Source organism: Schistocerca americana, chromosome 3 (assembly GCF_021461395.2).
Source record: "Schistocerca americana isolate TAMUIC-IGC-003095 chromosome 3, iqSchAmer2.1, whole genome shotgun sequence".
Taxonomy (NCBI): Eukaryota; Metazoa; Arthropoda; class Insecta; order Orthoptera; family Acrididae; genus Schistocerca; species Schistocerca americana.
This window is the reverse complement of record NC_060121.1, coordinates 333,478,443-333,503,837: the sequence shown is the minus strand read 5'-3', so window position 1 is coordinate 333,503,837 and position 25,395 is coordinate 333,478,443. Positions and strand designations below refer to the sequence as shown.

Genomic DNA, 25,395 nt, shown 5'->3' with positions numbered 1-25,395 from the left:
CATGACATTAGTACACATAAAATTGAAATTCAAGTAACTGTCATCATACTTTCTGCATTGTCATCTATTCAAAGTCTTTAGAGCTGCATGATAATCTGAAGTATTATGTTTTGTACTTAAATTTAAACATTTAGCCTTGCTAACAAAGAAAGACATATTAAAAAAGACAAACAACAATTATAAATGATAAACTAACCTTCCAACTGATTGTTACTGAATAAACATAAATGAGTCAGGTAGTACAATTCAACTGCCATCTATCATGCTGACACAGAAACACACTTACATGCTGGCTTGCTAGATATCACTACTAGTGCACATGTTGTTCCTTTAATCAGAGAGCATACTGCATCAAATCATTCTTATGAAACCACAGCGACGCCCCTACTGTAAGGTTGTGATGCCCATAGGAGCTACGGCCCACAGTTTGAAAACCACTGGTATGTACTGATCTTTTCTTTCATGCAGTCATTAATGCTTACATTAGCTGTGTTTGTTTTGGGGATAGTATAACGATGGTAGTTGCAAGGGGCGCACATTTTATTATGACAACATCCACAATGCATATTCCTGCTCCAGTTTCCTAAATAGAACTCCTTGCTGTCTCACTAATGTCATCTGCTAGGAAACAACCTGTTAATGACTGCAGTTAAATGATAATTTGATTTCATTGTTTAATGATAAAAGTATGATATTCTTCCAATATGTATTCCCTTTAAACAAAAAAGATATGGCCAATTTCCTCCCCCATCCTGGGCCACTCCTAGCATGTACTCTGTCTAAAATACTCCAGTTATTGACAAAATGTGAAACGCTAACTTCTTCCTTCTACTTAAACTGATTGGTGTAGCTCTTTAAATTGTTAATCGAGTTTTAATTTGTAGTTGCCTTTGAAGATAACAAAAGTTGTAATACAGTGAAACCCCGCTTTTACACTTTTCAATTGACTTCAAAAAAATGGTGTAAAATGTGCGAAATAACATTTTAAACTGTAAAAGTTACATATAGAATTCCCTCATGCATTTTCACATTTTATGTATGATATATGTACGTAACAAGCATCAAAATACTTGTCATGGACTTTCTTATTACCTAATAAAAGTTTATTATCTAATAAAAACCGTTGATGTAACTGGAATTGATAACTGCCTGGGAAGTAGAAACATTTGACTTAATTTCAAATATCATAATTGATGTTTTTGGAAAGCCTGCAATGTCATTCATTATTTAAATAATGAAATACTGCACTAGTTACATATTTTTTCTTACTTAACGTGTTTCGAAAATTTTTAATTTCAAAGGTCATAATCGATGTTTTTGGGAAGCCTGCAGCTGTAATTCATTATAATGAAATGCTGCAGCAGTTATGTATTTTTTCATGCTTAATGACGCGTTTCGAGAATTTTTTCTCATTGTCAAGTGTAAATATGTACATAAGTATTTTGTGTGGTGTTTGAATATGTGTTATTCTGCCTCTCATGCGCTGTAGTTGTGTTTTTGATGTTATCAGGTACTGTGCCTCCTCAGTTATGTAGAAAATGACACACATGCAAACTATCACTCATACTGTTTGTGTAACATCACAAAAAACAATACGAAAATACTTCACTTGACAACGAGAATAAATTCTCAAAACACTTTTTGTTCAACACGAAAAAAATCATAACCGGCATTTGTTTAAACTAAAAACATTTGAGCAATGCAAAGTGAATAGCGGCGTCAACTAGTGCTACAAGATGCCACACGCCGAAACACACTAAATATGGTTCGACAAAAATGTCACGATGATCACAACAATCATGAAATTGCATTTGCGTGATAGAGAATTTGGAAATGATTGTGAATATTCATGATATCTTTATTCGAATGAACCTAGTTACTTTCATCAGCCATTACGCCAAGTAGTGCTTGGCAGCAGGGGGGAGGGGGGGGGGGGGGTGCTATGGCATGAATTGTTCCAACTTTTACACGTTAACTGGTTCAAGTCCTCTGAGTAGAGTGCCATGGTATCAAGAAACTTAGCGGTGTAATATTTTTAAACACTGCTGGACGGCCAACATGCCAGCATCATTTTGTTTCTCGACGAATATTTTTTCGTAATGCTTAAATTATAAATATAATAGTGGGAAACATTCCACGCGGGAAAAATATATTTAAAAACAAAGATGATGTGACTTACCATACGAAAGTGCTGGCAGGTCGATAGAAACACAAACAGACACATACATACACACAAAATTCAAGCTTTCGCAACAAACTGTTGCCTCATCAGGAAAGAGGGAAGGAGAGGGAAAGACGAAAGGAAGTGGGTTTTAAGGGAGAGGGTAAGGAGTCATTCCAATCCCGGGAGCGGAAAGACTTGCCTTAGGGGGAAAAAAGGACGGGTATACACTCGTGCACACACACACATATCCATCCACACATATACAGACACAAGCAGACATATTTAAAGACAAAGAGTTTGGGCAGAGATGTCAGTCGAGGCGGAAGTGCAGAGGCAAAGATGATGTTGAATGACAGGTGAGGTATGAATGGCGGCAACTTGAAATTAGCGGAGATTGAGGCCTGGTGGGTAACGGGAAGCTCCACCTGGACATCGGGAATGGGGTTAACTTGGCAAACTTTGTATGTGCTGTTGTCTGAAAGCGTCTGACGCTTCAAGGAATCCTCAGAACCTTAGGCCCCCTGCAAAACCTTTCACCTGACTCCATCAATCTCCTGACCCCACCGATACCCCGCACCCCTACCTTCTACCTTCTTCCTAAAATCCACAAACCCAATCATCCCGGCCGCCCCATTGTAGCTGGTTACCAAGCCCCCACAGAACGTACCTCTGCCTACGTATATCAACACCTTCAACCCATTACATGCAGTCTCCCATCCTTCATCAAAGACACCAACCACTTTCTCGAACGCCTGGAATCCTTACCCAATGTGTTACCCCCGGAAACCATCCTTGTAACCATTGATGCCACTTCCTTATACACAAATATTCCGCACGTCCAGGGCCTCGCTGCGATGGAGCATTTCCTTTCACGCCGATCACCTGCCACCCTACCTAAAACCTCTTTCCTCATCACCTTAGCCGGCTTCATCCTGACCCACAACTTCTTCACTTTTGAAGGCCAGACATACCAACAACTAAAGGGAACAGTCATGGGTACCAGGATGGCCCCCTCGTACGCCAACCTATTCATGGGTCGCTTAGAGGAAGCCTTCTTGGTTACCCAGGCCTGCCAACCCAAAGTATGGTACAGATTTATTGATGACATCTTCATGATCTGGACTCACAGTGAAGAAGAACTCCAGAATTTCCTCTCCAACCTAAACTCCTTTGGTTCCATCAGATTCACCTGGTCCTACTCCAAATCCCATGCCACTTTCCTTGACGTTGACCTCCACCTGTCCAATGGCCAGCTTCACACGTCCATCCACATCAAACCCACCAACAAGCAACAGCACCTCCATTATGACAGCTGCCACCCATTCCACATCAAACGGTCCCTTCCCTACAGCCTAGGTCTTCGTGGCAAACGAATCTGCTCCAGTCCGGAATCCCTGAACCATTACACCAACAACCTGACAACAGCTTTCGCATCCCCCAACTACCCTCCCGACTTGGTACAGAAGCAAATAACCAGAGCCGCTTCCTCATCCCCTCAAACCCAGAATCCGCCACAGAAGAACCACAAAAGTGCCCCACTTGTGACAGGATACTTTCCGGGACTGGACCAGACTCTGAATGTGGCTCTCCAGCAGGGATACGACTTCCTCAAATCCTGCCCTGAAATGAGATCCATCCTTCATGAAATCCTCCCCACTCCACCAAGAGTGTATTTCCGCCGTCCACCTAACCTTCGTAACCTGTTAGTTCATCCCTATGAAATCCCCAAACCACCTTCCCTACCCTCTGGCTCCTATCCTTGTAACTGCCCCCAGTGTAAAACCTGTCCCATGCACCCTCCCACCACCACCTACTCCAGTCCTGTAACCCGGAAGGTGTACACGATCAAAGGCAGAGCCACATGTGAAAGCACCCACGTGATTACCAACTGACCTGCCTACACTGTGATGCATTCTATGTGGGAATGACCAGCAACAAACTGTCCATTCGCATGAATGGACACAGGCAGACAGTGTTTGTTGGTAATGAGGATCACCCTGTGGCTAAACATGCCTTGGTGCACGGCCAGCACATCTTGGCACAGTGTTACACCGTCCGGGTTATCTGGATACTTCCCACCAACACCAACCTATCCGAACTCCGGAGATGGGAACTTACTCTTCAATATATCCTCTCTTCCCGTTACCCACCAGGCCTCAATCTCCGCTAATTTCAAGTTGCCGCCACTCATACCTCACCTGTCATTCAACATCATCTTTGCCTCTGCACTTCCGCCTCGACTGACATCTCTGCCCAAACTCTTTGTCTTTAAATATGTCTGCTTGTGTCTGTATATGTGTGGATGGATATGTGTGTGTGTGCGAGTGTATACCCGTCCTTTTTTCCCCCTAAGGTAAGTCTTTCCGCTCCCGGGATTGGAATGACTCCTTACCCTCTCCCTTAAAACCCACTTCCTTTCGTCTTTCCCTCTCCTTCCCTCTTTCCTGATGAGGCAACAGTTTGTTGCGAAAGCTTGAATTTTGTGTGTATGTATGTGTCTGTTTGTGTTTCTATCGACCTGCCAGCACTTTTGTATGGTAAGTCACATCATCTTTGTTTTTAAATATATGAAATTATAAATATGTTGATGCAAAATCGGGTGCAAACTAACAATGTAGGCATAGGAAATTTGACAGGAATGATCAAAAATTTTGTAAATGGTGGGAAAACGTTAATTCCAAGAACATAAAAGTGGGATTATACTGTAATTAACAGTAACCTCAAATTACCTCATACCATGCACATAAGTGACTTATATTTGGCTGGACTAGCCACATTAGCTACTCTTGACAAATGGGTTCACTATAATCTTTATAGCCAAATTTAGCAAGTTCACAGTTGCTCAAATCCAACAACATGGCCGATATAAACTAATAGCAAAACGTTTGGCTGACCTTTGTTATCTGTCGCTACTTTACAATCTCTGGTACAGTTGAATTTTTGTGTGCCCTAGCCATAAAACCAACAGTCTGCTTAAGTATGCTGCTGGTTCATAATTAGCTGCTTGGGGTCAACTGAGCACTGAGCCTCTTTGCCCTTTAACACCCTAAAGCTAGTTTTACAGTCAATAATGTTGTAACTAATGATCTACTCACCCATACATTTTCAACACGCTAGTTTTATATCTTCAACCCTTGATAGAATTTTTTTAAGAATGGAAATAGCAGTTACATTAGTAAATATCTTATGTAGTAATTGCTGCAAAATTGAAAAATGTTAATTTTTTCATTTTGGTGAGGTTAGCAGGAAAGCAAAGTTTAACAGCAGGTGGCTGCAGTGGCACTACACAGTGCCATGCCGTGCTGAACATTAAATTTGTACATAACTTTCAATTTGAAATTTTTGTAAATGTTTGTTGAAGAACGCTTTAGAAATAGTATCTGCATCTACATCTATGCTCTCAAAACCCCTTTGAAATGCATGTCAGGGGTACCTTCCATTGTACCAGTTATTAGGGCCTTTTCCCATTTCATTCATAAATGGGTTGTGGGAAGAATGATAACTTAAATGCCTCTATCTTTGCTGTGATTAGTCTAACCTTGTGTTTGCAGTCTCTATGGGATCAATATGATAGGGACAGTAGTATGTTCCTAGATTCCTCAGTTAATCTGGCTCTATAAACTTTGTGAGAAGGCTTTCGCAGAATAGTTTTGAGTCATCAGTCTTCTGGCTGGTCTGATGCAGAGAATTCCTCTCCTGTGCCAATCTCTTCCTCTCAAAATAACACTTCCAACCTACATCCTCAATTATTTGCTGGATGTATTCAAATCTCTGTCTTCCTCTACAATTTTTACCCTCTATAGCTCCCTCTAGTACCACAGAAGTTCATCTCTTATGTCTTAACAGATGTCCTATCAACCCATCCCTTCTCCTTACCAGCATTTTCTATGTATTGCTTTCCTCTCCAATTCTGTGCAGAATCTCCTCAATCCTTACCTTATCACACCACTTAATATTCAGGGTTTGTCTGTAGCACCACATCTCAAATGCTTCAATTCTCTTCTGTTCCAGTTTTCCCACAGCCCATGTTTCACTATTATACAATGCTGTGCTCCAGACATACATTCTCAGAAATTTCTTCCTCAAATTAAGGCCTGTGTTTGATACTAGTAGACATCTCTTGGTGAGAAATGCCCTTTTTGCCAGTGCTAGTCTACTTTTGATGTCCTGCTTGCTCCGTCCATCATTGGTTATATTGCTTCCTAGGGAGCAGACTTCCTTAACTTCATCTACTTCATGACCATCAATCCTGGTGTTAAGTTCCCCACTGTTCTTTTTTCTGCTGCTTCTCATTACTTTTGTCTTTTTCAGATTTACTCTCAATCCACATTCTGTACTCATTAAACTGTTCATTCCGTTCAGCAGATCATGTAATTCTTTTACAGTTTCACTAAGGACAGCAATGTCATCCACAAGTCATATAGTTGATATCCTTTCACCTTGAATTTTAATCCCACTCCTAAACATTTCTTTTATTTCCATCATTGCTTGTTCTGTGTACGGATTGAACAGTAGGGGCAGAAGACTACATCCCTGTCTTTCTCCCTTTTTAATCCAAGAACTTTGTTGTTGGTCATCCAAATACACACACACTAGTCTCAGTTAAATGCATGTTTTCCCCTCTGCATACCTGAAAAACTGAGTCAAGATCTCCTTCTAAAGATTGGACAGGTGTGAAATTTTAGCATTATGCACTGCAGATATTGGATGAACAAAATATACATTGTAAAGGTGTGCGAGGTCTGTTAGAAAGATTCTGGAGTATTAATAATTTCACAGCAATGGTGTGTTGGAGCGAAATGCAGTTGGCATCTTTGCACACACCTGAGTTTATTATGCAATTGCCAGAAGTTACATTTTGGTATGTCTGTTATTGTTCAGTACTGTATTGAGTATAACATTGCATGGCACAGTTTGTGACTTTCGAGATTGCACAGTTAAAGGAGCAATGAATCTGCATTATATTTTGTGTGAAACTCAAGAAAATATTTACAGAGAGACACCAAATGATGCAGGAAGCTTATGGTGATGAGTGCTTACGCCATACTCAGTGTTATGAATTATTCACGTGGTTTAAAAATGGCTGGACAGAAGATAAAGATGACCCTTGTTCAGGACACCCTGTGGCGTCTACTGATGATGATCATGTCAGGAAAGTCAGCGAAATTGTGCATGCCAATTGAATACTGACTGTCTGAGAAATTACAGAAGAATGTAATATTTCAGTTGGATAATGTCATGAAATCCTGACACAGCATCTTGGAGTGCATCGTGTTGCTGCCAGGTTTGTACCATGGTTCATGAGTCGAGACCAGAAAGATCTGTGCCTCGCAATCTGTGAGGAGCTTTTGGATTGCCCAAATGAGAATGGATGTTCCTTAAGAGGATCATAACTGGTGATGAGATGTTGGTCTATGGTTATGATGATGAGACCAATGTTCACGCAGCACAGTGGGTCGGGAAAAGTTCTCCAAGACAAAAAAGAAAATCATTAGGTCAGGTCAAATATCAAAGCCATGCTGATAGTTTTCTTTGACTTTGAAGGATTAGTTCATCATGAATTCATACCCTAAGACAAACTATTAATCAGTGGTACTATTGGAATGTGTTACTATGCCTGTGAGAAAATGTGGGAAGGAAACAGCCTGAAATTTAATGAGACAGTTCTTGGCTCTTGCATCATGATAATGCACCTGCACATTCATCCCTGTTGGTGCGTGACTGTTGCACAAAAAATGAGATCACTGTGGTGACTCATCCTCTGTGCTCCCCACCTGACCCCTGCGTACTTTTTTTTTTTTTATTTCCAAAGCAGAAAATCTCATTGAAAGGATGAAGATTTGCAACAAGAGACGAGATAAAAGAAAATTTGCAGATAGCACTTTTTGCAATCCAGCAAGAGGCATTTGAAGACTGTTTCTAAAAGTGGAAATGTCAGTGTGAGTGGTGTATCAATTGTGGAGGAGAGTATTCCAAGGGAGACCATGCCCAATAAATAAAAGCTAAGCATAGAAAAATTTTGTGGACAAAGTTCCAGAATTTTTTGAACGGACCTCATAATGTGACAGGGATGTTGTAATTGTCACTTTTTTTATTAACACCTACTCCTAGTTGTGTAACTGATCTATAATTATGTAGTATACATTATTGTAGAGGTATATTTTGACTGCCTTTTTAATTTAATGTATTTTAGTAGTATTTCATCTTGTTGTACAAGTTGTAGAAGAACTTTAATTCCTGAAAGAAAATGCTGTTTGATCTTCTCATTTGTTTTCTGTTGGTAACTCTAAGACGAAACTGTCTCTTGTTCCATGATCGAATATAGAACTATTTGTGGCATACTCTATCTCATCGGAAAGATACGTTAACCTTTTAGTGGATGTTAATATGAATTGCGTCCACCCTTCACCATTATGATAGCTTCAACTCTGCTGAGGACACTTTCAATGAAGTTGCTGAATATCTGTGGAGGAACTGCAGCCCATTCTCACTCAGGAACTGAAACCAGAGAAGTTAGTGATGTTGAACACTGTGGCCTGGAGTGAAGCTGACATTCTAACTCATTCCAGAGGTGTCCCATTGGGTCCAGGTTGGGACTCTGGTCAAGTCATCTCATTTCAGGGATGTTATTGTTCACAAACCATTGCCTCACAGAAGATGCTTTATCTCGGGATGCCTTGTCATGCTTATACAATCATCATCTCTAGACTGTTCTCTTACTGTACACAGTAAATGTTGCTGTAAAATTTGTTCATCTGCTTCTGCATATAATGTTTTCTTAAGTGCAATAAGGGGGACCACATCCTAACCATGAAAAACATCCCCATACTGTAAGACCACCTCCTCTGGACTTCAGTGTTGACTCTACACATGATGGCAGGTAATGTCCTCTAGACATTTGTTAAACCCAACCCCTTCCATAAGATTATCATGTGGTATAGCATGATTCATCTTTCTAAAACACTCATTATCAGTCATCCACTGCCTAGTGGTGTGGCCTTTGCACCACCTCAATCATCACTCAGCTTGTGTGAATTTTGAGGAGCTGCTCGACCATTGTTGTCCATTATTTTTAACTCCATATGCATGGTCACTATGCTAGCGAGACTGCTGGTAATGCTGATTTTAAATGACTTTGTACCACCACCTCCGCAGTTCTCAACCATGCCTGTCCATCAGTACGTGAGGTGTCTGTCCTTGGCTTAGCTGTGGTTGTTCCATTGCATTTCCACTTCACAATCACATCACCAACAATTGACTTGGGCAGCTTTAAAAGGGTTGAAATGACCTTGACAGGTTTTTTACTCAGGCACCATGCAATGACTAATCCCTGTTTGAAGTCACTGAATTTTTCTGACTGACCCATTCTGTTGTTACTGCTTCGCTGCTGATAACACTTATTCCCCGCCTTCTTTTACACTTCTGGGTTTTCCTCTATTGACGTGCAGTGGTCAGCTCTGCATTACATATAGGTGTCCATACAGTTTGATCAGAGAGTGTATTTACAATTTTTTTTTTGTTGTGGTAATAGGTAGGTAGATAAACTTCATTGACTCAGTAATGATACCCATTTTTTAAAAATATTTCCTTATAGTGTACTGAATTACTACTATTACTATTTGTGTAGTTTGAAAATTGTGTCTGTCTGACCCACAGAAAAGAATCCATAGGTAAGAATTGAGAGTACCCAGGAAAAGTATGTCACTAAAAGACAGTGGCAGTTATACATGGTGATATGATCTTAGGGACATAACATTCTGATGGTATTCTCTATGCCATTGTCTCTGTTCATTCCATGTGTGTCGAAAATTAGTTGCCATCCTAAACCTACACTATTTAAAAAATTATTATTTTTGTTATTTTCCCTCATTGAGCTGAAGTTGGTACTATATGTTTTCTTCATGTTCAGTGTTAATGTCATGCATGTTAGTCAATTTTAAATGTTGTTGTAGGTCTCATTTGCTTTCTCAGCAGCGAGTTCTATTGTGGCATTAGTTACTACACTGTTGCTGTCATCAGCAAAAATAGATTTTCTTCTCTTTGTCTTATATTGACTCGAAAATCATGGATAGAACTTAAGAACAGAATTGGTCATAATATATCACCATGAGGAACCTGATAACTTAATGTCATATAAGGTGATAGCTATCTCTACCTTTTGCACCCAATTTTTCATGCACCTCTAGCTTAGCGGTTCCTCTTATGTCTAATGCTTGTAGTTTGTTTAGTGGTACTTTATGGTCAACAGTGTCAAAGGTATTGGACAGATCTAAAAATATGTGTGTAATATTTGTCAACTGTGTTGCAGGTGTTGCAAGACTACTTGATAGTCTTGCAAACAGAATGTTATAAACATTCATAAACTCGGCCAAGCACACACACAAAATATCAATTTTGGAGTACTATAATCAAAACATTTATTTAGAACAAACCCCAGAAAACCACTTACAGTCTCACTAAATAGTCATGTCGAGCTGCAATCTGAACATGAATTGAATGATGGCAGACACAGTGGCTACAGAAATAAACTGTATCATCCAAGTTTGTATAGTAACACACTGAAGTTCTGTATTTGGAATCAACAGTCACAGAGCATTGCACTGTACCAGAGGGAGAATAATTACAGTGCTCTTGGCGGCCAGTACGTGAATGCATTTGACAGCTATGACAAATGAATCAGTTGTCGACTTGCTGATGGTGTGTGCTGATATATTCCATTACATGGCCAATGTTGTATTACTGCTGCCTCAGAATTGTTACTGTGCTATATTAAGAAAGTTAAACTGTCAAAAGTTTTCTCCAAATCTACAACTGCTATAAATACAGGTTTGTTTCTTTCAACCTATCTTCCAAGGTATGTCATGGGGACAGAACTTACCTGCTTGTTCCTGCATTCTATGGAACCCTACTTATCTTATCTGAGGTCAGCTTCTACCAATTTTTCCACTCTTCTGTAAATAATTCAAGTCAGTATTTTGCAGTTATGACGTGCTGAATTGATGGTTTTCTAATATTAACACCTGTCAGCAAATGCCTTCTTTGGAAATGAATTATGGCCTTCTTCTTGAAGTCTGAGGGTATTTCACCTCACACCATGTGTAGTAGTTTTGTTGTAGCTGGTTCACCCAAGGATCTCAATAATTCTGAGGGAATGTTGTCTACTCCAGGGTCCTTGTTTGCACTTTGATTCCTACTTCCTTTTCCCTTTTACAGTGTGATTATAAGTGAAGTTCCAGTTTCAAAACACTGTAAAAGAAAGAACCTTGCTCAGAACAACTTCAAATGTGAATAGAACATTTTCGACCAAGGGAGAAACATTTTGAAAACAAAAAATTTAACAAAAATTTTTCCACTAGATGGTGCTGCAAGCATCATAACATAAATGTGTTCAGCTACAAAGGACAGAGGAATCACAATATGAAGGCTACGGTGTGAATTTCACATTAAACCAACTGTACTGTGCAGTGTGCATGACTGCACAAGCTCGGTATTCAACAGTTGTGGCACTGTTATGTACATAAGCCCATTCACCTTGGCTAGGTCATACCATATGGGATGGGAAAAATTGATTTTAATTGTCCAAAGGTAAAAAACCATGTAAAAAGTAACAATGAAATCAGTTTTTAATTGTCCAGAGGACTACTTTAACTTCCAGAATATTGTATCTAAGAGGATGCCATCATCATTTAACCATGCACTAAAATAATGGCTGTGCTTTCCTCTTTTTTCCTGCCATTTGCACTACCCATACAGCAAGGCCATGTTGACTAACATTACAAGACCAGTCAATTACCCAGACTCTTGCCCATGCAATTACTTAAAAGGCTGCTGCCCTTCTTCAGGAACCATGGGTTAGTCTGACTCCTCTGCTCCATTGTGGTTGCACCTACAATACAGTATCACAGAGGCACACAAGCCACTCCACCTCAGCAAGGTCAGAAGCAATACAGGTCTGCAGTTCTGTCTCATATTGTAATTTCTTAATTGAATTTTTCTTTCAAACATTGTCTAATACTGATGTTGGTCTTTGGTTACTGTTATAACAGTACTTACCATTTGTGGCATGCCAAAAGTGTTCAAAATTTTTGCTACTTAGTTCATCCTTAGCACTTGTGTGTATTCACATCTCCAAATAAGATAAATCCACGATCTCAGTATCACTCAAGTCAAAAGAATGAATTGCGTTATCACAGCTAGTTGTTTGTTGTTACTTAGGGTCAAGAGAGAAACTATGTTTACTAAATATGTTGGTAGAAACAAAATATTACTAAAAGTAACAAATAAGTCATTGTAATTTAACAGTGCCTCTGATGAGGACTTTCGGCATAGTCTGTGTGTATTTAATGATATTTTTGTCATTGATATCCTGATGTCATTGGGCAGAGATTTCTGCTAGTGTGTCCCATTCAGACGTTACTAATATTATGATTGTTTTTTTCTTTTTCAAGCTTGAATAGTTGGGCAATAATATAATAGCATCTGCCAGCATTAGAAGCTGTCTTGCAGTTTTAGATAGATACATTCATACAATGATCATAAAGCTGAAACCAGTAGAACATCAATAAAGTTGAGCTGAAATTTACTTCCACTTTTACACGCTACATTATTTGATTATCTCTCCCAAATGTTTTGGATATAGATCTTAGCTAAAGGACCTCACTGGAGCCATGCTAATGTAGCACATCATCTACATTTAATATTATCATATAACAGCTGACTGTGGAGTTGCAAGTTGAGTTCTGGATGCATCTTTCTGCTGATATGAGTGAGAAGGTCATTTGATGTGTGGAGGTGGGCATACAAGAATAGGGGAAAAAGGCTATACTGCAATGTAAGCTCACGATCTCCTGAAATCACTTTTCACAACAGGAGAAAAGGTATATGATAAATTGTTCAAAACATTATATCCTTGTTTTCTAGAAAAATAATCAATGCAATATGGTGGTCATAATTAAAAACAGTGCATAATTATCAAAACTGGGTGTAACTGATATTCAGAGAGCTAACAATGATACAAAACCTCATTATAGACTAAATTTTATGTCCATGTGTGCAAAGTTTTTATTAACCATGTAGCAAGATATTCTCTATATAAAGCCATCTACCATTGATTGACTGCAGTGCCACTTTTAATATATATTTACTATAATTTAGTCCAAAATATGGATAAACTTCATTTCACTTTTTTATCATTGAATCCAATAAATATTTTTTTGTATCTACTGTGTGAGCCACTGTTGTGCTAGCTTACAAGCTGGGCTCTTCATCATTGTTGACTCACATATTTGAATCTTAATTTTAGCCACTTTTTAAGTATGTGCGTCTGGGACAATACATATTGGCTTTGATGTTGTTTAGATTTTTCATATAGATAATATTATCAATAAAACAGTGTGTTCTGTTACAACTGCCTAGCAGTGATGATCCGAAGACACAGACTTTTAGGAAATGTTTAAAAAATTTCATCTTTTTCATTGATTGACTGCACTTTTAATATATGTGTACTATAATTTAGTGCTAAATGTGGATAAACTTCATCACAATGATAAACTAAAATACCTCAGAACATGACAGCTATTTGATACTTCCAATGTACAATCTGTTTCATGTCAGAAATGTTGCTCAGTGTTTTTGTGTAGTTTGATAAGTAGGAAAAGATAATGAAATGTGGTGCCTTACTCATTTTATAACTTTTTGTTTGGTTTTGTTTTACTAAAAATACATACTTTTAGTGATTGCTAATATACAACAAAAATGTAAATGTTTCCTGTTTCTCTTCCCTGATACAGTCTTTTGTTCTTTCAGGTCCTATTCTCATCATTCATTCGCAAGACAAACAGATTTAGCAAATGTGCTGACAGAGCTTTGCTCGTAACTGAGAATATGCTGTACAAACTGGAAACAAATAAGTTCAAACCAATGCGAAAGGGCTCTTCAATTTCAGAGGTAGGAAATATAGTAATTTATTTTTTGTAATACCAATACAAAATAGGAGTGATAATAATAAAAAATAATAACTACTACTTTTTGTCCTTGTTCAGGGCTTGATATCTCATGTTTGGAGCCTTCTGTGCTACAAAACGTAAGCGCTGGTATCTCGATATTGTTAAGTTGTGTGTGCACTGAAACTTTCTTTTACTCACAGAAAGGAGAACGCCATTGTTTTAGGTTTCCTGCATGCCTTCTGTGAAGTTGAAGTTTTGCATGTGGGTTATGTATATTCTTGAGTTCATCATCATGTAGCTGTAACATAATACATTATTCCAGAATGAGATTTTTACTCTGCAGTGGAGTGTGTGCTGATATGAAACTTCTTGGCAGATTAATAATTCATATCAGCGCACAGTCCGCTGCAGAGCGAAAATCTCATTCTGGAAACATCCTCCAAGCTGTGGCTGAGCCTTGTCTCCGCAATATCCTTTCTTCCAGCAGTGCTAGTTCTGCAAGGTTCGCAGCAGAGCTTCTGTGAAGTTAAGAAGGTAGGAGACGAGGTACTGGCAGAAGTAAAGCTGTGAGGACTGGGCATGAGTCGTGCTTGGGTAGCTCAGACAGCAGAGCACTTGCCAACAGAAGGCAAAGGTCCTGAGTCAGAGTCTCGGTCTGACACACAGTTTTAATCTGCCGGGAGGTTTCATAATACATGATTATTGAACATTTATTTCAATCAGTTCTTTGTTCTAGAGATATTTGCAATGTTATTAGAAGCAGTACTTCTGATTTTTCTTTGTTTTCAGTTGTAGTACTGTTGTAGAATTGAATGTGAAATCCTCCATGTGTCCCATTAGATCCCTTGTGCACGGTGAGCTCACTGTCTGCGCCAGTAAGTGCATGGGGCTTAAACTGTATGAAGACTGATGGCCTTATTCTCATTGAAATATCTCCATTGTAGTGTGCATGTGGCATCCATCCAATTTTACTTCTTATCACAGAGAAATGTTGTTGGTACCATGCTTATCTTGAAAATATTATAATTACTACATGTAGTCCTTATTGCAAGTAGAGAAAGAAGTGACTGTGCTACCAAAAATAAATGATTCAGTTACGTAATCTTGAGTTTGACAGATTTGTGCAATATCAGAAATTAAGTAAATTATTTTGCATTATTGAAAAGCATTTTGATAAGTAATACTATTAAGCAGTTTCAGGACGAGGAGTCGATGTGGTTTTGACCATACAGACATTGTAAGTTGTTAGCTAGCATAAGAGTAATGGAGACATGTTGTAGATTTTTTGACTGACATTAACTTCAACATCAGAAAAAGTAGGAACAGTATTAAATCTGTTTTATTTTAGTAATAAGGAAATTTGACGGGAAAATTATGACACTTATAATACTGTTACGAACTTACGGACTTTCATAACTTCAGGCTCTTACTGCCGTCTGGTACACACCTGGAAAGAGCAAACTGCATGTTTAGTTTCCTCTGTGTTTTTGTAGTAGTATATATCATAAATTTTGTGTGTGATTTTTCTGTACTTAAGAGGTTTAATTGTTGTACTTTTGTAACTGTAAAGCATTGTCAGGCAGTCTGTAGCACAGTTTTCATTTATGATGAACAGCCAGCTTCACAGCCCATAAGGCATCACCCTCCATTGGTGACTTGTCAGGAGGTTAGCAAGTTGTATATCTAGGTTTTTGTGTGTGTGCATTTATAGTTGATTCTTAAGTTAGTAATACTGGGATGGGTAGGATGTGGTGCATGCTGTGAGCAGACACAGGAGGAGCTGGCCACAGTTCGTGGACAACTGAGTGTGCTTTTGGCTACAGTCAGTCATCTTCAGGCTGCTGTCTAGGGTGTAGCAGTGGCAGAGTATCTGGCATATTGCATGAGGCACTTCAGGTGTCACTTATTTCGCCCATGTGCTCTTCTACTGAGGCACCTCTCAGTGTACCCAATATTTCCCTCGCAGGAGGATGTGTGCCAGGTGGTAATGTATTCGCATCCCTTGAGGCGGAGGGCCAGTGTGAAGCTTAACCATGTGGATGGAAGGCGACAATCTTTTTCGAGGAGCATTATTGAGAAAATTTAAAGGCTGACAGCAGAAAAATTCTGATGCCATGAATGTAAATTTCGTGTAAGGACTGTGAAGATAACATCAGACAGATTAGGGCTCATGTGAAGGTGTATAGACAGTCATTTTTCCCTCTCTCTGTTTATGAGTGGAACAGGAAAGAAAATGACTAGTAGTGGTACAGTGTATCCTCTGCTATGTACCGTATGGTGGCTTGTAGAATATGTATGTAGATGTTGATGTATAACCTAGAGGAACCATTCAATACTTTGAACAGGAAGTGTGTATTTGGAATCCTGATAGCTTTATGAGAATGATTATGGGATAATAGCAGCTTATTAATTTATAATAGCTATATAAATCAAGTGAAAATAATGAATTTGGAAATCCAAGAGTGATGAAGCAAATCAAAGAGTGATGAAGCTCAAGAAAGAGCCTTATTTGGTTCTGGAATGTATGTGGAAGGTGCTAGTCTATCTGCTACTTTTTTTTTTTTTTAAGGCAAATGCCAGACATATTCAGTATTATTGAAGTCTAGAAGGTACACTGGCAATTGTCCACGAGATGTGTTCTATGAGTAAAGGTATTGTCAACTAAAAAAAGAGAGAACTGACACTGAAGCTGGCTTGTAGTAACACAAAAGACCATTGTCTTTATGAAAGATGTCTCGCTTGAAGCTGGTTCTTGAAAATTTTTAAGTAGGCTTTCATTGTGTAGTTTATGTCTATCTTTCGGCATCTGGTTCAATTTTGTCAGTATCTGTGTGATATTCCACCCTCGGTCAAACAAACCCTTGACATTTGTGCTGCCCTTTTTTGTTTACATCTGATACCCTTTGTTAGTCCTGTTCATATATGTTTGAGCATATTCTAGGATGGGTCACAGAAGTATTTTGTACCTGATGTACCTATTGCTGGTCCTATATGATCTTCCCATCTCATATCCCTACAGACTACTCCACTGGTGTATTGATATTGTAGTTGTAGGATACTACGTTTTTTTATTTGTATATTGTTAATGTTGTCTGCAAGATCATCAGTATAGAATATGAACTAAATGCACCCCGACACGTCTCTAGGGTTACCTTAGTTAATTCTACATCTGTCAATGACTCTCCATCCAAGGTAACATGCTGTGTCGTTCCTACCAAGAAATCGTCAGTTTCACTTGACACCCCATACAATCGTTATTTTGATAATAAATGTAACTGTGATACTGAATCAAATGAATTAACTGGGGTAGTACTTTTGTATCTTCCTTTGTGAAGGACTGTTTGAATATGGAGTTCAGCAGCTCTGCTTTTGCTTTGCTACACTCAATTTCAGTTCCTGTCTCATCCCCAAGTGTCTGGATACTAACTTTGGTGTCTCTAATAGAATTTCTGTGAGGATTTATGAGAAATTTTTCAGTGAGATTCTTCTATGATTGTCACTGAAGGTTTCACACATTGCCCCTTTGGCTGTCAAATGAATTCCTTTCAGTAGCTGTTTGTCTGTAGCCCTATACTTTGTTTTATACGTATTATGCAGTAGTTGCTGTTTCTTTAGAAGTGACTTTATAGCGACTGTAAACCATTGAGAGTTCCTCCCAAAATCAACATTTCTACTACGTACACATCTGTCCAACGCATGGTCAACTGTTTTTCAGCTAAGCATTTTTCCTTTGGATACATTCATGTAGTAGGAACAAACATGTTATTATTATATAGTATTCTGCCTAGTGGCAGGTCTGTGTCTTCGTATGGAGAATGTCTAATGCTAATGTTCCCTGTCTTCAGCTTCTTCCTTCAGTCTGCTGTATCTGTACCCATCTTTTATGTCATCCAAAAGTTGAATTCCTCTTCTTCCTCATCCTACCATTCCTTTAATTTTCCCTTCAGTGACTTTGTGTATGGGCCATCCGTGTCTAAGTATCTGTCCGATCCAGTTGGCCTTCCTCTGAAGAATTCTATTCAGAATGTCTCTCTTCTGTCCTACTCTTCTCAGCACATTGTTATTCATCACCCGATCAGTCCACTTGATCTTCTCCATTCTCCTCCAGCACCACATTTCAAAACTTTCAAAGTATTTTTTTTCCCTTCTTTCTCATGGTCCACATCTCTGCTCTGTACAGTGCAATGTTTCAGATGTAGCACTTCACCAGTTTCTTCCATAATTCCAAGCTTAACTTGCTGGTCAGCAGATTTTTCTTTTTATTGAATGCAGTTTTGGCCATAGCAATTCTTGCTTGAATTTTACTGTGGCATTGGGCATCCTTTGTCACCAAATTTCCCAAGTTCTTGAACTGTTTCACATCTTCTAGTTTTCTTTGTCGATGGTTATCCACAAAAGATTCTCCCATTATGATATCGGCATCACTTTTTATTTTTCGATGTTGATTTCCAAGCTGTACTTCCTTCCAGTTTTTACCAACTAGTTCATCATATTTTGCAGCTGTCTTTGATTTGTAGCAAGCACTACCAGGTCATCTGCATACTTGATGGTATTAATGAGGCGTCCTCCTAACCTGAAGTTTCTGTATCCTTTCAAAACTGCTCTCGCCAGCATTGCTCATACAGGTTGAAGAGACTCGACGATAGACAACATCCTTGTCTGACGCCTCTTCCTATTTCCACACTGCTTGTTTCTCCATAGTTCAGCCACACCTTTACTCCTTTCCCAGGTACAAGTTGAGAATTAGTCTCTGGTCTCTCCATTATTCCTATCTCCTTAAGGATGTTCATCAGTTTTATCGAGCTGACTCTGTCATAGGCCTTCTACCAGTCAATAAAACAAATACAAACTTCTTCGTTAACAGCCAAAACTCTCTCCGACAATATCCTCACCATGCCAGTGGCATCTCTGGTTCCTTTTCCCTACCTAAATCCAAACCGGTTCTCTCCTGTTACTACTTCAAGTTTGTGTTCCAGCCATCTGTTGATTATTCTTGCAATAATCTTTGCTACGTGTGAGATTAAACTGATTGGCTTGCTGTTTCTTCTCAAGAGCAACCATTGTGAATCAAAAAAGTCCTTAGACCATTCCCCAGTTTCATAGATTTTGTTTATGAGATGTCTGAATGTCTTCAAACCCTCTCTTCCGATTTCTTTCAGCAAATCCATCGGTATGTCTTCATCTCCTGTGGCTTTCCTCCTCTTCATATCCTTAACCACCTTCTCTACTTCAGTTGTCAGTATGCTAGGTCCTTTTTTGTCTTTGTCAATCTCTTCCTCTGTCTCTATTTCATTGCCTTGTGGGCGATGTTCCTTATCGTAGAGTTTCTTTATATATTCTTCCCATACTTTCAGCACCTCCATTTGTTCAATAACCATTTGTCCTCTAGAGTCTTCTGTCCCAAAAGTCCTTACTCCTTTGTTTTCTCTACCTCCCAGCTCCTTTGTTTTCTGATACATAAGGTCATACCTTCCTCTTCTTTATAGGTCCTCTATTTTGTCGCACTTTCCTTTCTCTTTGTCGGTTTTTCTCTTCTGAGTGTGTTGTAAGTCTTCTATATTCTTCTTTATTGACATTTTTTCACTTCCTCCTTTCCTCCATCTTTTCTAGCATCTCATTGGTGATCCATGGTTTCCTCGCTCTCTTTGCCTCCCTCCCAGCTTTGCTCTTCAACATATTCCATAAAAGCTGTTTAACATCTCACCATTGGTCATCCACATTTTCACTTGTATTTGCATCTCTAATTTCCCTAAATTGTTGTTCCAAGGATTCTCTTACTGCCTCATTGTTCTCTCTTAGCTTGTCCAGGTCTGATCTATGCTTTCTCCTCCCATGCTGTTGTATCCTCTTCAGTCTTGTGCTGATGTCTGCAACCAAAGGTCGTGATAAGGATCGACATCAGCAGCTGGCAGAGTCTTAGCATCTTCCACACTACCCCTAAACCAGTGTTTGACGAGTATGTAGTCTATCTTGTATCTGTTAATGTTTCCTGGGCTCTTCCATGTGTACAATTTACTCTTACTCTTATGGAACCAGGTGTTCATTACCACCAAGTTTCCCTGATAGAATTCCACTAACATCCCTACTCTGTCGTTTCTTCTTCCTAATCCATATTGACCCACGATGTTTGCCTTTCTGTCTTTTCCAATCACACTATTAAAGTCTCCAGTGATTATGATGTTTACTCTTCCTCTGCCATCAGAATGTAATTCTATTTGATCATAAATTTTCTCCACATCTTCGCCATCATGGTCTGCTGTTGGCAAGTACACTTGTACTATCAGAATGTCCACTGGTTGTGTACTTATTTTCACAAACATTAAACAATCACTATGGCATACTACTTTAGTCACACTTTGAACTATTTGATTTCCCACCACTATTGCCACAGCACGTTCAAAACTCTTTCCACCAGTATAAAACATTGTGTAATTACCTAATGTTACTTCACCTCTATCCGCCCACCTCACTTCACTTAAACCCGTTATGTTCACTTCACATATGTCCATTTCTCTCTTTAGATTTTCCAGTTTTCCTGATGTCTGAAGCATTCTTACATTCCATGTCCTGATCTTGAACTTAAAATGATCATCTCTTTCAATGACTCCCCCTGAAATACTCTGCACTCAGAGATCTGAACGGGGCAGTAGTTTACCTCCAGAATATTTTACTCCAGGAAGTGCCATCATGATTCCTCATCTTCCGACGTTCAGGAAATATGTCGTAGTCGTCCCAATTCCTTTCCACATTTCAGTATCATGACTGAGGAACCAAACTATGATTGGGTTTGCCCATGAGTCTTCAATCTTGATCAATCTAAAGTATCATTTGCTCTGTCCATCAAGTCGAATTGGTGTCCACTGCTGCCCGGTGCCAGCCTACTGAGTTCGCTACACCCACTACCTTGATGTATACATTGGCTTGCAGAGTTGCCTCTTCTGCCAGTTCCTCCGTACCAATGATATTCATCTTCGCCTTCCCTGCCATTGAGATCTTCACCGTTAACCTAGCAAGGGGCCCTCACAAGGTACTATCACCTGGGCTAGGTGAACTAAGGTTTTTTAACAAGGTGTTTCCCCTCCCCCGTATGAAAAGGAAGCAGTGGTTGGGAAGGGAGTGAGACAGGGTTGTAGCCTATCCCTGATGTTATTCAATCTGTATATTGAGCAAGCAATAAAGGAAACAAAAGAAGAGTTCGGAGTAAGTATTAAAATCCATGGAGAAGAAATAAAAACTTTGAGTTTCGCTGATGACATTGTAATTCTGTCAGAGACGGCAAAGGACTTGGAAGAGCAGCTGAACGGAATGGACTGTGTCTTGAAGGGAGGGTATAAGATGAACATCAACAAAAGCAAAACGAGGATAGTGGAATGTAGTTGAGTTGAATCTGGTGATGCTGAAGGAATTAGATTAGGAAATGAGACACTTAAAGTAGTAAAGGAGTTTTGCTATTCGGGGAGCAAAATAACTGATGATGGTCGAAGTAGAGAGGATATAAAATGTAGACTGGCAATGGCAAGGAAAGCGTTACTGAAGAAGAAAAATTGTTAACATCGAGTATAGATTTAAATGTCAGGAAGTTGTTTCTGAAAGTATTTGTATGGAGTGTAGCCATGTATGGAAGTGAAACGTGGACGATAGATAGTTTAGACAAGAAGAGAATAGAAGCTTTGGAAATGTGGTGCTGCAGAAGAATGCTGAAGATTAGATGGGTAGATCATATAACTAATGAGGATGTATTGAATAGGATTGGGGAGAAGAGAAGTTTGTGGCACAACTTGACTAGCAGAAGGGATCAGTTGGTAGGACATGTTCTGAGGCATCAAGGGATCACCAATTTAGTATTGGAGGGCAGCGTGGAGGGTAAAAATCGAAGAGGGAGACCAAGAGATGAATACACTAAGCAGATTCAGAAGGATATAGGCTGCAGTAGGTACTGGTAGATGAAGCTTGCACAGGATAGAGTAGCATGGAGAGCTGCATCAAATCAGTTTCAGGACTGAAGACCACAACAACAACAACAACAACAACAACAACATACCCCTCCCCCTCCTTTCTCAACAGGGTTTGGGACTGGCTATGACAGAGCTGAGTACAAACATAGAACAAACAAGTCTCTGAATACAGCACTGTCCATCAAAACTCCTTTCCGACATATGTAATGATGAGGTAGATTCATTATTCTTTTGAATGTGCAGAGCTTTTTTTTTTATTTAATTATCAATGTATGGCTTCAGTTTGTATTCACATATCGAACTAACATTAATTCTTACAGTGAAGTATAACAGCAACCACACCCTGTCAGTAATGCTATTTATGGGGAACTAATAGTGCTGCTACCAGTTTTGAACTGACAGCTTCATCCTCAGATAGCTGTTCATATTTATAATGTAATTATGATGTACTGGGCTGTTTACTGATTGTGGTGAAAGTTCCTTGGGGTGGTGGTGCCCTACAGCAAAATTTTGTATTCAAACAGCTTTCTGTGGACGAACCAGTCAGTTTGAGACCAGTAATTGCACTATTTATTGGTAATAAATGGCATTATTATTAGTTATCAGTTGCTGTTTTTATTTTATTGTAAGAATTGACCCGTAAAGAACAAGTTGCCTTTCTTTACTAGGCTTATGTCCAGTAGCATGTGCTTTGCTCTGAGCGGCTAATGTTCTTTTGAGCGTACTCTTAGAGTATGGTACAGTTTCATCAGCTCTTTGTATCTCTTCTGGGAGAAAATTGTTTTATTTGATGTAGCTGGAGAACTCGTGACACAAAGCATCAATTGCGTCTTACCATTAACAGCAATTTTTTGACTCCCAAAGGGGTGTTTAAATTGAGTCAGCCATCCTGATGAAGCAGTAAATTATCCTCCAACCTTTTATGAAACTCTGCTGCTTTTGCTATCAATGTCGAACCTGGTATGGGAAAATTTCTGCTCTCTTCTGCAGGAACCAATAATGCAATGCTTCATCTGGCTTCACATAAGTTGAAGTTCTCAGCCACTTATGGTTTGACGGTCCAACTTGGCTGTCAACATTATTTTTTTGACTGCAGATTATCCCTTTTGTAATGTATACCTTCTAATTTATTTTCTATCGTTAGAGCAACACATTTAGGTTTATCTGTCACATGTAAATCTCTGTACTGTGCAGCACATGTAATTCTCTGTACTGTCAAAAACAAGAAATAATGCGATATAGACTAATAACACCCACTGTCAGTTATCCATTTCGGAAACTGTTGTTGATTATTGACTATTTCTAATCTCTGTCTACAGCTGGAAAAGTAGTCAACAACACATTCCTCTTGACGATGTCGAACATTATACTTTCATTTCATATCAACACAAAGAAAGAATGCTGAATTTCAGTTCCTAGGTAAAGGGCTTGGCAAATCACCAACATATATGTTACAAGGAAGATTACCTGCATTTATCTAATGATAAAATGGAAAGGATGACAGCCAATGTGTAAAATTACAGATCAATATCCTCAACATTGGTTTGCTGCAGAATTCTTGAACATACTGTGAATTCGAATTCATACATTTCCTTGAGACAGAAAAGCTTCTGTCCACAAATCAGCATGGATTTAAAAGGCATAACTAGAGCAAAATTCATCTTGCTCTGTCCTCCTATGATATCCCATGAACTAAGAATGAAGAGCAACAGGCAGATTCCATATTCCTAGATTTCCAGAAGGAGTTGGACATGGTGCCCCACTGCATATTGTTAATGAAGGTCCACCATAGGGCTTAGGTTCCCAGATATGTGAATGGCTCAACGATTTATTCAGTGGTAGAACCCAGTGCATTGTCCTCAAAAGCAAATGGTGAGACAAGGATACTGTCAGGAGTGCCCCATGGACATATGATAGGACCACTCATGTTTTCTATATACATAAGTTATGTGACAGACGGGATGAACAACAGTCTGTGGATGTTCGCTGATGACACTGTGGTGAATGGGAGGGTGTCATCATCGAGTGAGTGTAATAGTATACAAGAGGACTTGCACAAAATTTCTAGTTGGTGTGATGAAGGGCAGCTTGCTCTAAATGTAGAAAAAATAAATTAATGCAACTGAGTAGGAAAAACAATTCCGTAATTTTTGAATACAGCATTAGTAGTGTGCTGCTTGACACAGTCATGTCGATTAAATATCTAGGTGTAAAGGTGCAATGCGATATGAAATGGAATGAGCACTCAAGGACAATAGTGGAGAAGGTGAATGTTGACTTTGGTTTGTTGGGAGAGTTTTAGGAAAGTGTAGCTCATCTGTGAAGAAGACTGCATATAGAACAAAAGTGTGACCCATTCTTGAGTACTGCTTGATTGTTTGGGATCCCTACCAGGTCGGATTAAAGGAAGATATCGAAACAGTTCAAAGGCAGGTGGCTAGAGTTTTTACTGGTAGGTTCGATCACCACACGAGTATTATAGAGATGCTTCATGAACTCAAATGAGAATCTCTGGTGGGAAGACAATAGTCTTTTTGTGAAACACTGTTGAAAAAATATAGCGAACAGACATTTGAAGCTGCCTGCAGAAAGATTCTACTGCCACCAATGTACATTTCACATAAGAACCAGGAAGATAAGAGAAATTATGGTTCATACAAAGGCAATAGACCATCATTTTTCCCTTGCTCTGCTCGTGAGTGTAACAGGAACTCTGTCATGCATCATACAGTGGGTTGTGGAGTATATATGTAGACGTAGACTATGCAATTAGGCTTTGCATCAGCTTCCAGTGGTAAAATGTGAGACACATGTACATTGTGTATTGTAAATGAAAATATTCATTCTGATTATAACAAGTCTTTCCCTCCCCTTTTGAAAACATCGCAGGATACTCCGTACTTTGACAATTTGGAGCTTTCTGTATTACATTTATGTGATTAATTTGTGTATTTTATTCATTTAACTTTTGTTTAATTGTTATATTATTACCTTAACTCAGATGATCCATACTGTGCTGTAACTTAGATGTACTGGATACACTTACTATGTTTCAAACTTTAAACCCTAAGGAAGTTTGTCATATGTTCTTTGCTTTCATAGCTACTTTTTGAATGTGTCATTTGCATTTTTATGTTGCCTGAATGGTCACTTGGCTTTTTGAAAATGCACTGTTCATGACTAAGTGAAGCATAAAAGCTTTATTCAGTGTTTTATTTTGTTGCTTGTGTCACAGTCTCATGAACTGTATCAATATTACATGGATTGTTTGCATGCTAATATTGTTGAAGGCTGTTTTGTTTAGTGTCAGCTATCCTATTTCTACAAATAT

The 25,395-nt window shown here is 39.0% G+C and overlaps 1 protein-coding gene across 1 annotated transcript in view; it reads left to right on the top strand.

Annotated features, from left to right (window-relative positions):
- Positions 1–25,395, top strand: part of LOC124605462 (unconventional myosin ID) — a 156,250-nt gene that overhangs the window by 111,615 nt on the left and 19,240 nt on the right. Inside the window, exon 16 of the mRNA XM_047137151.1 lies at positions 13,970–14,110. Within this exon, the coding sequence (XP_046993107.1) occupies positions 13,970–14,110 (141 nt within the window). The remainder of the gene's footprint in view (positions 1–13,969; positions 14,111–25,395) is intronic.